Here is a 16,214-nt window from a genome sequence, read left to right as displayed (position 1 = left end):
GTGTGTCTACATTCACATAATTAATTTATGTTTCATATACACCTTATACACACAGCCTGAAGGTCATTTAATACAATATTTTTAATAACTGTGTATTAAACAGTTTGTGTACATTGAGCCATCAAAACACAAATATTTCACTATCTCACTCTAACTCAAAAAAGTCCGTATTTCGGAATATTCCATATTTCGGAATATTTGGATATGGGATACTCAACCTGTATTGAAAAGGAAACTTGTTTAAAAAAAAAACCTAAACAAATATCTGGTCACAAGATTAACATTTAATAATTATACCAAATGTCACATACAGTAATAGCCATAAGTGTCTTTGCTCAGTGTCAATACCTCAGCAAGACAAGACATAAACAGGTAAGAAAACCGGAATGCTCCACAACCACCACAATTAAATTCCCACTGGCTGGCTAAATATAAAGACATTAGATACTTGATAATCAGTGTACACTCTGGGTGCAATGGTAAAACAACTGCAGACTTTCACTGGCAAATAATACCAAACGGTGGTAAATCTTACTCATCATTTGCTGTTTTATGGTGGCACATTGTCAAAAGACTTGTGAAAATTATTCACAGTGGCTTTTTTGTATTACTAGGTGTAAACCCTGCAACAATTACTAGTATAAACACAACCACTTCAAAGGCCTTAATATAATTATTTTTAATGTACATTCTGCAGTTCACATTGTGGTTCCTAGTAACCTTACACAATAGAATCTCTATGATGGCACCTCAAAGTAATTATTCCAAGCAAATTAAATTATACAGAAAAAAATAATCATTTTTAAGTGGCACAAATAATTTGTGTACCATATAAACGCCCTTGGACATGTGCGCATTAAAGAATAAACCTGGTAAAAAAAAAAACACAATTGAGAAAAATGGGATGGGAATGAGCAACAATGAACAGCAATTCAACCCAATAATATGTATCTGGATGATAGGTCACAGTGAAAACTACGACAAGCAAAAGGTCCCAATGACGATAGTCTACACATTAACAAGTCAACATGAGTTTTGGGGATTTTCAGGACTTTTTCATACTTTAATATCCATGTGGACTATAATTGGGAATAGTAACCTGTCCGAAACACGGCAAGCGTAGCGAGCTATGTGAGGGGACGTGGTGTACTACTTGTGGGTCCACATGCTGAAAGGAACATTCTGACACCAAATACTACAGTAAAAACTCATGTCGACCTTTTAAAGTGTAGACCATTTCCCACGTCAACCATTTGATGTTGACCTAGACATTGTCAACCCATTGATCCATAACCAATAATTCTTCAACTGGAACGGCTTCCTGATCAGAAATCGATCCATGTAGAGCTGGAGACCGCCTGAATAGGAGTTATTAAGCACAAAGTGTGCAGTCATCTAATTGCAGCCCACTCCAATTGCATTTATTTGGATGGCTCATGGATAAATATATGGGTTAACTTGCCTAAAAATAAACAAAAATGTACCATTGATAGGACAATTACCTATAAGGCTGGAGCAGCATATAAGATGCTATATGGTTATATGAGGTAGCCTTTTGCTGTAAACAGAATTAAAAACAAATCTTTATATACGTAAGCACTGTGAATACAACTAAACTGAGATGTAGTATCACAAATTCACATACAGTAAATAATTAGAATATGAACACGTTTTACACATGAAACAAGAAATACACAAAATAAAAATATTGAAGTGATTATCATAATTGGGTTTGATCTGAAATGTGAGAGGTAGTTACTAACACCAGTATATAACACTTAATATATTAGATATAAAGGCCTACATCTATTTGGTTCAAAATAGCAGGTCTGTAGACGATTCAATAATGGTAAAAGAAAATATCACATGGTATGTTCCCTGAGCAAAGTTCTTAGTCCTGAGTATGTTCTGAAATAGTGATAATATTCTCATATACAAAAATAAAACCTAGCTTTAACATAGGTTTGATATGTGCTTGTGTAGTTCAGTATTGGAAGTCGGGGTGGGGTGCACAGGCTTATGAGGAAAATATAAGCTGTAGTAACCCAAATGACACCTTTTACTGACCACTTGTTCTCAGTTCTGAACTCTATGTAAACAGGGAATGCCCACTCATCAAATTCCTACTGGTAGAAAGGGAGGAAACTTTGGTTTAAAAATGCAGTGACATTGTATGGTTTTATTCTATGCATCTGCTGCCAAACCCTTAATACCGTATCATTTGGACAATTGCAAGTCACTTTACTGCACCTGTTCCAAGGCTGGGCAACTCTATTTTGATTCGTCTACATAAACTTAAATAAGACAACTTTTTCCTTACTTAATGTAAGGAAGTATTCCATCAATTCATCACATTCAATATCGTCAAAGTTAACATTTGCATTAGACAGAACTGACAATCAGTAAAACCATTGAGAAAACAGTCATGGTATTCAAGTGTAGTGACTTGATATGTGCCTGGTAGATAAAATAATCACAATCAGCAGCAGCAATATTATGTTAATACTGTAAATTCAATGAAGTAAAAGAGATGAAAACTTTGAAATGATAGCAATTTCAGTAGAGGACAAAACATATCCTTCCTCTTACCCCCATGTACATTGCATAGGAGCAAATTCATGCCCAGCAAGTAGACTCTGAGAAGATGCAGTGTCAAACAAGACTCACCATAATGGATCATTGTGCTGCCATATGTCAGGCACATAAAAACCATAAGCAGCACTTTACAAAAATTCCTCAGAATAGACTTGTATCTACATGGAGCTGGGGGAGTGTAAGTGAACATTCATACGTTCCTTCCAATATTTTAGTTCATACCAAAAACAAAAACAAACAAAAAAAAAAAACAGAAAACCTCAATACTTCAATCCGCATACTTTTTCCATTTTTTTTTATACCAAATTTAGGATTCTCTTGCAGTTCTAAGAGTAAACAGTGTGCACCAGTGTATGGTCTAATCCCAACGCACAAATTTGCCAAGATGAGCCAAAGAAGCTTTAAGTCCAGACAACGAAGACAAAAACCCTTATACATAACAGGTAGCAATTGCTTCTATTACTCTTTCAACGACAGCATCTATGTAAGTTAGCACAGTACAGCTTAATATTAACTGCTCTTCTAAGTATTACTGCTTGAAAGCATCACTTCCATATTTCTACTTAAGAAATATTAATTATATTCCATTTGTTCCTAAAGATGCAGAACCAATTAATGGCAAATGTTCCCTGTTCTAGGGAAAATAAATCTTCTGGTTTATCATATACTTAACATTAACTTGGGGGCATTAATGTTAGGAATTGGGCACTAACAGCAGTACACAGATGACCGTTCACTATGGTAATTCATAGGTTCTGAAAAGGGGTTCAAATTAGTTCTGCCAACATATAATTTGGTTACCAAATTAAAGACAACAAAATATGTGAAACTAGCATTGTGAACATATAGCACATCAGAAAAACAAAAATGCACGAGCTTAGTGGCCAGCAGTCTTTCACTGCCACTAAATATCACTAAAATGGTTTTCTTTATTATGCTTCCTACATGTTTGCAATATATATATATATATATATACACACACACACACACACACACACACACACACACTGTATATCCTTTATGGTGGTTTCTGTAATATGTAAATTTGTATTGAGCCAAATTTGCATGGCTATTTTGTATCCGGTTTGACTTTTATAAAACAATGTGTGGCTTGGTACAGTATATGCAATACACTGGTATAGATGGTGCACCTGCAAGGGATGGTATTCAGATGTGCACATTATAGCTAATGCCTGAGGCAATATTATTTGTACCATTTTCAATTGAGAGTCTGAGGGCTTAAAGATGATATGCTTATGGTATGACCGTAAAGTCAATGGTTTAAATTCAGAAATGTACAAAAGCACAATTTATTTCACATTAAAAAAAACTAAGGATTTTGTGTAATTTAAGATTATAATCAGTTTGCAGGAAGAGAAGTATTAATCTGTGTGCTACTGCTGTCTGAACACCCACGAACAACACAGGGAACCTAAATAATATCAGTATCAGCATTATTTATCTTCATCCCACACACAATATCACACATAACATTAAGCACAGCACTTTATGCTAGATCACAGAAAAGACCAGAAAAATGGCGCCTAAAGCTTTGTTGGCTAACAATATTGCTTTGGCGGCCATACTTGCCAATAAATGAAGAAGTTAAAAAACAAATGAGTAATAAAAAAAATTAAAAAAAGTCACAACCATCCATCCATACATTCATTCATTCTGGGACAAACTATGGATGTCACTCTTCTTCTACAAAAAAACACACTGAACACACAAAAATATGATTGCAGGGTAAAATAAAATAAATAAATGGAGTGTTCCAAAGGAAAAAATATATATATGTAAAAATAACAAATTAATATTGCTTCATTCTCTGCGATGAATGCTAAGAATTATGCAATTACTACATATACACATACACAAGCAATGAGTCCATATATACTTATTGCTTGAAATTAAAGGTGTGCGCACAAAATACATTATACACACACATATATACAGACACACGTAGACATGAGGTAAAAAAAACAAAACAAAAACACCCTGCATGTTCAGTTTGCTTGGAGTGATTTGTCCATTTGTAGATTATTTTTCTTAATTCACAGTTCCTCAACAGTAGTTAAAATTCCAGATCAGTTGCGAATAATGAAATGACTTCCCCTGTACTTGTATGAGGTAGAACTTCCCAGAAAAGGCAAGTTTAGGGAGACAAAGCTAAGTTTTTTTTCTTTTTTGAACAGAAGGCCCCTTTTTGCTTTCTTCTTCAGGCGACGTAGATATCTTACTTAAGGAGGCTTCTTGCGGTGACCTGCTTGAACGTTCCGAGAGCTCTGATCTTTCCTCCTGAGAATATGATGGAGATGAAAAGCCAAAAGCTCCTCCTCCTTCTTGCTGAAAAACAGAAGTGGAAGGTTGCTGTTCTGCTTCATATCTTCCCTGAGAGGCTGCTGGATGCTGTGGAACCATCTTGTGGGGGCAGTGAGCTACCATATGCATTATGCTTTGACAGTAATGGCACTTTTTTGGCTGAGGAGGAAGATTGCATTCTTTAGCATGATGATCAAGGCCACCGCAATTATAGCATCTGAAAAACAATAAAAAGTATATAGTAGATTACAATCATATTTTTCCTTCGTTATGCATAGGAAATAGTCACCTTGGAAAACATTTGCCCACCTCTTTTATGCATATGCAGAACAAGGCACACAAACACATTAAGTGACTAACACACTCTATGGGGAGGAATTAAATTATGCCCAAAAAATTTCTGTGTGAAAAAATATAGACACTACCAGTATTTTACCCAATGTTTTTTCCGAGCAATTCAATTGAAGCCAGTTTTTCGCTTGAAAATTGTCACATTTTCAGGCGAAAAGAAATAGGTTTAGGGATAAGTTCCCGGACCTATGTGTTATCACGATTGCGAAAACAGGGCACTTATTGGGGAGACTTCAGTGGGTCATGCAAAAAAACAAAACAAAAACAACCCTGGTAAGTGCCGGCATAGGGGCTAATTGAATAGCATCCAAGGGATCAGTTTGAGACGGTACATTACCATGGCTAACTGAATTCCCCCCTATAATTCCAATCTAAAATGCCATGCTAGATACATGAATTAGAAGTATATGAAGGCATTGGAATACTGCTGAATATTTTTGTATTTGGACAACGTAAGTTTCTTAGTACACACATTAGGAAATGCATCCTAAGTCAGATAGTGGTCATGTCAAGATTAAAAATAAAGAATAAAAAAATAAGGAGAACAAAAAAACAAAAAAAGGACATTCTGAATAAAGAGAAATCACTATAAACACAATTAAATGTGCACACAAACAAACGAAAACCTGTAGGCTCATTGATTGTGAAAAAATATATATGATCAACGTAATTCACCAGTGTAATGAAGAGGAGAAAGTACTGTACATTCTCCGTTTTGTTATCATGAAAATCCCCTTTCAACAGAAAAGGATTGAACTCCACAAGGTGGCGATATAATCATTTTAATGTCAGAATGTAAATCTATAGTAATACAGTATTCATAATACGGATTCATTTCGTCCCCTCACTTGCTTCTCTCCACCAGACATACTGTAGGCTACTAATTTTATTATTGATAAAGCTAAGTAGCAATGTGGAACTTTAAAAGACAAAAATGTGAATGTGCTTTTACTATAAATTGAATGTTTAAGCACCAAGTAATTTTAAATAGAATTTCAGAAAATAAAACAGGAAATAACTTCAGAATCAGAATAACCACTCTATCGACAATATGCAACACTTTTTGGATTTTTGTACATTCATGGATCTCTGTTCTATTGATGGTCACATCACTATTTATCCATGTCTGCATTCATTATTGCTACTTCATGCTTGAGATCCACAAATAAAATAAAAAACATATATAAAACAAACTAAAAATAATCAGAATAAATTAGAATTATGAGACTTAAAAATTAGCAAGAAACTATTTAACTGTATACACATGCAGTATGTGACTAATTGATCTACAACTGCACAAAAAGCCATAAAATACAAAAATTCCAGCAGCTTTCTAATATTCCATTTTGGAACCACCTTTCATCTTGGGGAAAATCTCTCAGAGTAAGACAACATTTTTTTATCCTGACACTGCATTACATTGGAAAAAAAAAACAAAAAAAAAACGAAAACCATTTATTTACTGCAGACACAAACCAGGTTTACTGAACCTTCGATTATTTAAAATGTTCACATATTTTAAAATGTTATTATACGATTTTATGTTGCAGATGCTATAGTCAATGTTAAATATATTTGTTAATTGTTATTATGCTATAGATTGTAAGCTTGCGAGCAGGGCCTTCCTACCTCTGTCTGTCTGTTTTTACCCAGTTTTGTTCTATTACTGTTGTTCTAATTGTAAAGCGCAACGGAATATGCTGCGCTATATAAGAAACTGTTAATAAATAAATAAATAAATTATACGATTTTATGTTGCAGATGCTATAGTCAATGTTAAATATATTTGTTAAAAAAATAAACAATATTGCAATATGTTGAACTTCAAATTATTTCAAACTGCACAAATCTAATAAAATATGGGCATAAAAATATCGTAGTTTATATTTTATGCTTTCATCACCTGTGACAGCATTTAAGTCAAATTAAACCATTTGACTGGAGATAAAACTTAAATATAGAATTTAAAGCAGATAAGTACCTCTTGGCCCATCTAGTCTGCAAAATAGTTTAGATATGGGACTGTGCTCTGTATTAAATTTCTTTGATTTAAATCTTACGTTCTAATCGCTACACACAACTTATATTAACTGGATATAAAATGCAGTAAAAAAAAGAAAAGAAAAAAGAGTATTATTGTAATTTCTATATTATTCTGATACTGATGGGTCATGCCATATCAACAAAAGTAGCAGGCTAACTTAGACCAAAAAGAGGAATGTTTTAAAAAGCATCAACACTCTTCCTGCACTAGTTAAATGGAGAGAAACCGTTTACACAATCTACTTAAAGATCTTTTTGTGTAAAGAAAAAAACAAATGCACACATGGAGCAATAATGAAAAAAAAAAAAAAAATCTAGTGTATAAATTAAGCCTGATGCAACACAGCTTAAATTTACTATATTTAATTTATTAACCAACCTAAAGTTTGCTAAAAGGCGTTCCCATTCACCTCACCTCTTAGAGTAAAAAGGGTTAAAGGACCTCTCTAATTCTGCAGTCATAGACAAATCTATTTAAATCAGTCACTATTCTATGCACAGTTATCAGATTCAGTCAACCATTTCACGTCACCAATTGACCAAAAACCTGCCGTTATCCACTTTCAAATCAAGCAACATATCTTGTGTTATATTTCTTACTGAAGGTGCAATCTGGCTCTAGGGGACGCAAGTTGTTACCTCCAGATTTAATGGCACAAATTTTTGAATGCACAGAAAAATGTCTAATTGCTCCACAAAGCAGTCTTCTGGATTCTTAACCCCCATCACATTTGCTTCCCTGCTGAGGCGATGCCTTAGATGCTATCTGCTCCTGTTCATGAGTGCCAGCCTAGGATGGAAGGGAAGGGGGGGGGGAGGCATTTATTCCACCCTTTTGAGTATTTATTCACTTTGTGTCAATCATGCCTACAAGCAGCACAAGTCACACCAGTTCCGAGATGTTTTCCTCCGATGTTCTCTGGGGATTTTCAGCAGAATGGAAACCTTACCACCAATAACGCTTATACACGTAAATCTACTCTTTGTTCCAGTGTGTACAAAGGAAACTTTCCAACTTACATTTTTCACTTATAGAAAAAATTACATAGAAAATAGTATAATGACGTAGTCATGCAGCATATATTATTGCACTAGTACTAATGGTGTTCACACATTCACACATGTTTTTTCCTTAGGACATAGGGACATGAGTAGTGTCAGCTGGGAACCTATTAACTATGGCTCATGTAGCACACATACATCTTCTTCACTTCAGCTGCTCTTAGTGCTTTCAAGTAGCACAGCTGCCATTTGGAAGAGGGAACTGGTAGGGGCAATTAGTTACACATTCAGATCACACAACATATATTGACATAAAATTTCATTATAAAACATGCCCAATATAACACTGAATAATAGTGACAAAATGCAATGTAACAACCACCACGATAATATCAAAGATCATCAGAGCTACATCACAAAACAGAGCTATCCCTGACATATCCACATCCAGTTTAAAAGAACAGCTGCCACTTTAGTGATTTCTTCATATGCACACACAATACAATATATATACACATATACATACACACACTATATATACATATATATATTACAGTAATTCATACACCTATGATCAGAATATGCAAAAGCAAAATTTACATACAAAGGCACTAATGAACACAGTAAGACATGATGGTGTCAATCAGCAAAATATAAAACCACGCTGGCAGACATGAGAAGGACTACGAAGAGTGGAACAAAATACCCCCACCCCTTGCATGCGATCCTGCCGCTCGGTAAGCTTCTGGGCGGCTCAAGGGAATCAACTGCGATTTCTCCTGTAGGAGAAATCACATTAATGTATGGGGGCCTTTTCACGCTACTCTGCACCCTCATTCTACCCCTGTTGGAGCTCCATAGGACAGAGGAGCTGGCAAGGTATCTGCAGGTATGTTCCTAATGTCCTAATGTTAATATCTACTGTACTGTAGTGATTTAGTGATGCGTATAGGGAGGGAGTAATATAAGAGTCTATTTACTAAGCCTTGGATAGAGAAAAAGTGGATGGAGATAGAGTACCAGCCAACCAGCTCATAACTGTCCTTTCAAACACAGTCTCGGGCATGGCAGTTAGGAGATGATAGGCTGGTACTTTATCTCTGTAAATAATAAATAGACCCTTAGTGATGTGCCATGGGGGGGATGCAGTGTAGTGATGTAAATCAGCATATGGGGGGGGATATAGTGCAGAGTGTAGGGAGATGTAGTATAGTGTTGTAGTTCAGCATATAGGAGGAGTGTAGTGCGGCATATAGGGGGATGTAGTGTAGAAATGTAGTGTAGTGATTAGGGAGGCCAATCCCGGGCTTGGTTATTCCCTATGTGTCCACCCCCTCGCCCCTCCCACACAATACTCACCATACAACAGGGGCGGGCGCGTGGGAAACATCCGTCGCTCTCAGTGGGTTACGGCTGATGGCGCAGTGTGACCTGTTACTGCACGTCACGGTGTGCTGGAGAGCCGCGCAGTGTCTGAGCGTCCTGAGGACGCTGATCCCACAATCCCCAGGATTGTAGCTTCCAATCTCGGGATTGAATCCAGGACGCTTTTGAGCCTAAATCCCGGGATCAGCAACCCTAGTAGTGATGTAGTGCAGAGTATATATAGGGAGATGTAATGTAGTGCAGTGTATAGGGGAAGTGATGTAGTGCAGCAAAGTAGTGTAGTGTATAAGGGGACTGTAGTGCAGCGATGTGTATTGTAAGTAAGGTTTGGGTGATTGTATATACGTACACACTATTTTAGATATAATTTTTCGATAAAAAAAAAAAGAGTACGTGCCCATAGTGCACCATATCATAGGATACATTGTAGAATGCCAGCCAGATGCATACGTAACTTGAACTGTTGTGCACTAAATGAAATCTCTGCAACAGTAGCCAAATTAACAAAGTTGGAGATGGGACTCACTGTTATATATACTGTACCTCTTGGATCACTTAAAACTAAAAGCTTTCACTAGTGCAATAAATCCTTACATTTTCTTGCTTTAAAATGCTCATTATACATACTGATTAAGCCATATATCATAGTACTGCACTAAAATAGATCCACGCTAAATGGGACGACCAAAATTTTCCATGCAAATCTCCACACAAAGACTGAGAACAGCAGGCCACCCTATACATAGATCCTATACAAAATACATGGATTTCATAAACTATAAAGAACATTCTGGGGAAAGATTTTTTTTTATAGGTTACAATTGAGTTACAATCTTTATATAAATCAAAAGAACATAAAAAATGGAGTTAATCATGTAGGGCAGAGGTTCTCAAACTTGGTCCTCAAGGCACCCCAACAGTCCAGGTTTTAGGTATAACCATGGCGCAGCACAGATGGTTTAATCAAATGGACTGAAGTGCTAATTAAGTCACCTGTGGTCAAACATGGATATACTAAAAATTTGGACAGTTGGGGTGCCTTGAGGACCATGTTTGACAACCTCTGATGTAGGGAATTTTTGGATAAAGATGAGAGCCTAAGTAGAGACGACGACGAGTTCATTTGTGCTGTTATACGGTAGATTATGCAGTGCACATGCGGTAACAAAAAAACGGTAACAAACTTGTATATGTATTTTATGTGTTACAGTAGGCGCTGTGTAACAGCCAGTATGTCACAGTACGCCACCCAAGAACATGCTGGGCGTGTTGACCATTATTTCCGAAGTTACGGAACAGGACGGAACGGCGGTCCTTCCCTGGCATCCTTAATAAATGGGTTCCAGGACAATTTATAGAGACCTGCACCAAACAAAACTATCTTTGGTGGAAATGTGCCAGCAAACATGGTCCGTGGCTAATCATAATAAAGGACATTCTGGCAGACCCCGCAGCACCACGAGCAATGTGTGAGGACGGAGAAAAGTTTGTTACCTTTTAAACACACTATACTTTGTGTTTGATTATAAACTTAAACAGTAATATTGTATATATGAATTTTATTTGAACCTGTGTCATGGGATTGCCCTGTGATTAGTTCTTATTGGAATAGCATTTTTGCCCTCATTGGTACTATTCTCCAGATTCTTTCCCCTATTGGTCCCCTTACATGTATTGCTTCGTAAACCATTAGAGGGGAGCTCTAGACCCTTAAGTAGACTCTGCACTCACATCCTTAAACCTGCCAAGCTTTTAATAGCAACCCAATGGAAGCAGACTGCGGCTCAGTCCACACAAGCAGTAAATCAATAAAATTTGGTTCGTAGCATCGATGGAGTACATTACTGCTTTGCAAAACGATCCAGTGACTACATTTTTAGAAACTTGGAACCCCAGGTACCTACATTTCCATTGACAACTGCCGGGCACCATATAATAAACTTCTATTTTATATTTAACACCCTTTACTAATGCAAACCTGGATCCTTTACTAGCTTCTTTAAAATGCCCTTTCCTATGCGACTTGGTCTTTAGCAGTATTGTTCCCTTACTCCCTCACGATTTTCTCCCTTTCTTTTCTCCCCCAATCCCTTCCCTTTTTCCCATGTCTGATCTCTTTACTGTTGCCCTCCACTCAAATTCTAAAATTTAGGGGATTTGATAATATTTATAATGATTGTAAACATGAAAAGATGCAAGAGGCTGGGTCTGGACTGTACAGCGGATGACCAAACGCCTGGATGCGTTCACAGGCCGAAAAATCCTCAACTTTTCTGGACTTGTGAAGAGGTGCATTTTTGTGATGGAAAAGGGCACCATGAGCGCGAGTTCTTGGATGGCGCCTGGAAAAATAGCTTCTAGCACTTGAGGAAGGCATTGGTTGGCATACCAGCCCCCAGTGACAGTGCGCTGCTGCACGAGTGGTACAATAGCTTTATGACCTGTCCTGGACACAAAAACAGCCACCATCTGCTTGGCTAAACTGTGCTCACATCCAATCTTCTGTAGCGGCACACTCATCCTCAACTGGGGTCCGCTGGGCCGACTGTTATTTGGTCTCTGAGTCGATACTGTAGATTCAAGGTACATTGCCTCAGATGATCTCATAGACAGAAGTTGGAGCAACTGCCATCAGACCTGGCCAGCAAAGCACCAAGTGACCCAAGCATCCTTCCGCTCTCGAGTCAGCTGATGGGGCACCCAGTGTGCAGAAACCTTGCTCAAACCAAGCTTTTCGCAGAGTATTAAGCAGATGAATATAGAGGAGATGAACATCTCCTTCTCTAACTGGGCCCGCACAGAAATGAGTCAATCCACTCAACACAGGGCTTCGGGATAGTGCTTCCTCCCCACAAGCAGCTGGAAGATGATAAAAACTCTCCAGCGGTCTTGTGGTCGTAAAAGATCATGGTTCTCCAGTGGCCTCTGTTGAGCTCCATAACGAGTTTGTGAAGTTAGAGAACATGCTGACTTCTTTGGTGTGCAGTGCTGCTTATGGACCCTATTCAGGTTCAGTTGCAGAATCTGTTAAACAACACAATCTGCAACTGCTTCTATCGTATGCTGGGGGCCATCCAGCACAGGGCAAGGCAGCCCAGCATGCTACATGCCTTCGAGCAGCTGTGACCGCAATCTAAATGCGATTGTGGCACAATTAGATAGCGGTTGCAGCAACTGTGGATGCCCCATGCCTTTGCAGTTCGGCTGCAAAGGTAGTCAGCCCACTACCATTATTTTTCATTGAAGTGGCTGCACATGACATCTTGCAGACGCCCCAAACCTGGTCCCGCCATGCCTGTGTTGGCTGGACCACTTCCTCGCAACGGTACATCACCACCACCGACGCTGTCCTTCGAAGTGTGATTGCATTCCTCCGGGATGCAATCACACTAGCAAGTGAGAACGCAACACATGAGCAGAAGTACAGAAATTGCTCGATTGCAATTTTTGTACTATTGCAATTCAACCTAAATAGGGGCCTATACACGGTTCTGTGCAATAACCGTTCACAAGAATCTCAGTCAGATTACAGTTCACAACCAGTCAGATTGTGTCTATTCTACCTAAGTACACCTGGAAACATATTGCACACCCTTTGCATAGCCCAAAAGTGGCACACAACCTAACACAAAAAAGGTAATTTGGATATATCTATTTGTGCTAGAAGGGAGCCAACAACCAAAACAACCGTACAAAAACACATTTTTCAAGCAAACACTGTAAATTCAGGAAATCCAAGTACAAACTTATAATGCAATGGCGATAAACTTCCTGTAGGTTTTAAATCCCTCTCTTCTAAGTTTCGAATTTTCATTGGACACGTGTTACCTGCATATGAAAGTTCAGATCCTGCACCAGTCCTCATTTTGGCTATATCATTTTTTTCACTTTCCTCCTTAACACTACACCTTTGGTAAAACTTTGCTTTCTATTCTCAAGATCTGCACGTCTCTGTATATTCCAGGCAGAGAAGCTTTCCCTAGCACCCTTCTCTTAAGCATTAGTTTTCTATTTTAGGTCATATTTGTGCTTTGCTTAGTACTGTTGAAATTATGATTTAAAACACTTCTGAAAATAAATAGGGCTAGGTTTAACCCCTTAACTGGCACAGTGGTGCAACTGCGCACAGGACGAACATTCCTTTTCAATGCAAGAAAAGGTTGTTGTGAATCCCTGGCAAGTGGCGCAGAAAAGAGCAGCCCGTAGGTCGGTTTCACCACACCTGAACCTCACCAAAAAGTTCAAATAACCACAATTTTTAGATACAAATGTGTGGGACACCAAAGTAACAGGCGCTTAACAAATGAAATAACAGGATATACTTAGTAAAACATCCCTTGAATCTGCAGGAAAGGTGGAGTTCCCGGTTGTCATGTATACAGGCGTATTCCCCTTCTCTGCAGCGATTATTTTCTCCTCAACTCGACATTAACATGTAAAAGATGGTATATACATATATGTGTAATATTGTTTCAATAAAAAGTCTCTTTAAATGTCAAACGATATGTCACACAAGAAGGGCTATGTTCATCCGTCAGCAAGGCGTACCCCAACTCACTTTCCAAACAGAGGAAGAAAGCCTATCTAGGTATCTTTATCTTGTCCACCTCAGTGTTTTGAAAATCACAGATTTAAATGGTGAACCCCTTTTGCCAAAGAAATGAGCGTACCTCACTCACACAAAAAGGGGGTCATTGACACACGTAAAGGTATCTTTCATTCCTTATGTATTGGATGTAAGGCGTACCCTACTCACGGAAATAAGGGTTATTTTCAAGCACATCTGGGTTTCTTTTGATGATCAGACGTGTTGGTGATTAACACCAATTGTCCTCATATGTGGATGGTTCCCAGAATCAGAAGAAAGTGTAATAGTTCACAATATATCCATGTGCCAAAAAGGTTTGTATTTTATTTAAAAAAGTGCCCCAAACATAAGGGGTAAAAGCAGTAGACAACAATAAAAGGGTGCATACAGTCCAAAGAATGTTTATAGCAGCATGGACAAGGTATCCAAAAACATGATAAGACAAAAAGAAAAAAAATTTTCAAAGTCCAAAAAAATAAAATAAAGCAATTCGTACCTAGATGGTATAATGAAAGGTCCACACTCTCAGCTGGTCAACATGTTTCGGCCTATCATAGGCCTTTATCAAGACATACTGAGAGAGTGGAAAGACCAGTCTTTTATATGTGGAGTAGCCAATCAGAAGTGTTTTTAGTTCTGACATCATCATTACAGGACATTTTATCAAACATGTCGAAAAACATTAAAAATGCAGTACAAAGTGTATCATCATGATTTACAATGATTATAAAAAACATTGGGAGTGAAACAAATTTAAAATGAACAAATTACAGCTTTATTTCCAAGGAATCTCCATGGCAACCGCATGTGTATAGATTTGATTGGTGCCATACTATTTTACAATGGCTCCCAATAGTGCCGTTTTTTTTTTTTATATATGTAATGGCTCCCTATGTTACCGTGGAGCCCTACTGACCTTTCCAAAGCAAAATTGTGGGATTAGGTAAAGTTTAGACGCCCGCCGTGATTGTCACGAACGGCAGCGTCTCAGCCACTGTAGTGTGAGATACGCGTCGTTACCATGACGACGCGATCTCTGTATGCGGAAGTGACGTCCTCGCGGACGTCTAGCGCGTCGTTGTCATGACGACGCGCTATGTGATTTAATTAGAAACAGAAAGGGAGTGTAAGCATAACATGTCAAAAGACATTAAATACTAATTTATAAGAATCGAACAATTGATGGGTTATGTTGAGGTGAAATATACTAATCATGGCCTCTATATTGGATCACAATTTTTTATTTGATGATGAGGCAAATGCGGCCATATTTTAAGAGGGCAGATTATGCCCTTAGATGGTTTAGGGTGAAAAATGAATTTCTAAAGTGGTATATATAAATGTTTGGCAGGGGAAACCACTGGACTAAATTATATGTATATATATTGTCATACTGGTTTGCCATGGATTTTCCTTACCATAGTTTATACAGAAAAACATGTCCTTCATGGAAAATGATCTGGAGTGGTCACCTTCTTCTTTGATTGGTTTAGACGACCTTGATCTATAAAGCTGAGTGGAGAATGACAGTCAAATTTTTAAATATATATGCAAATTAAATGATCACAGAAACCATTTGAGTTCAAAATCACTATTGAGGCCGCTTGGGGCCAATGTGTTGCAGTTGTATATCAAACTCATCTCTGCCTTTGCTAGATGTTTTGCACTGTCATTATGTCTTATGTTTCCCTTTATCGCTTTTATTCCATTAAAAGACACTAGCCCCGTAATAGAACAATTGTGGACATGTTTAAAGTGAGCTGAAAGGGCATGTGTTTCTAGCCCCTTCTTTATATTGCGCAAATGCTCACTTATTCGGACCTTTAAGGGCCTTGATGTCCTACCGATATAAACTTTATCACAAGTGCATTTCAGCATATATATTACGTTCTTTATGTTACACGTTATAAATTCTTTGATTTTTATT

General features: G+C 37.7%; 1 protein-coding gene across 1 annotated transcript in view; it reads right to left on the bottom strand.

Annotated features, from left to right (window-relative positions):
* Positions 1-264: 264 nt before the first annotated feature.
* Positions 265-16,214, bottom strand: part of LIN28B (lin-28 homolog B) — a 239,243-nt gene continuing 223,293 nt past the window's right edge. Inside the window, exon 5 of the mRNA XM_063917047.1 lies at positions 265-5,134. Within this exon, the coding sequence (XP_063773117.1) occupies positions 4,765-5,134 (370 nt within the window). The 3' untranslated portion in view covers positions 265-4,764. The remainder of the gene's footprint in view (positions 5,135-16,214) is intronic.

This window comes from Pseudophryne corroboree, chromosome 4, assembly GCF_028390025.1.
Source record: "Pseudophryne corroboree isolate aPseCor3 chromosome 4, aPseCor3.hap2, whole genome shotgun sequence".
Lineage (NCBI taxonomy): Eukaryota > Metazoa > Chordata > Amphibia > Anura > Myobatrachidae > Pseudophryne > Pseudophryne corroboree.
The sequence above is the reverse complement of the archived record's forward strand: the minus strand, read 5'-3'. Positions and strand labels throughout refer to the sequence as shown.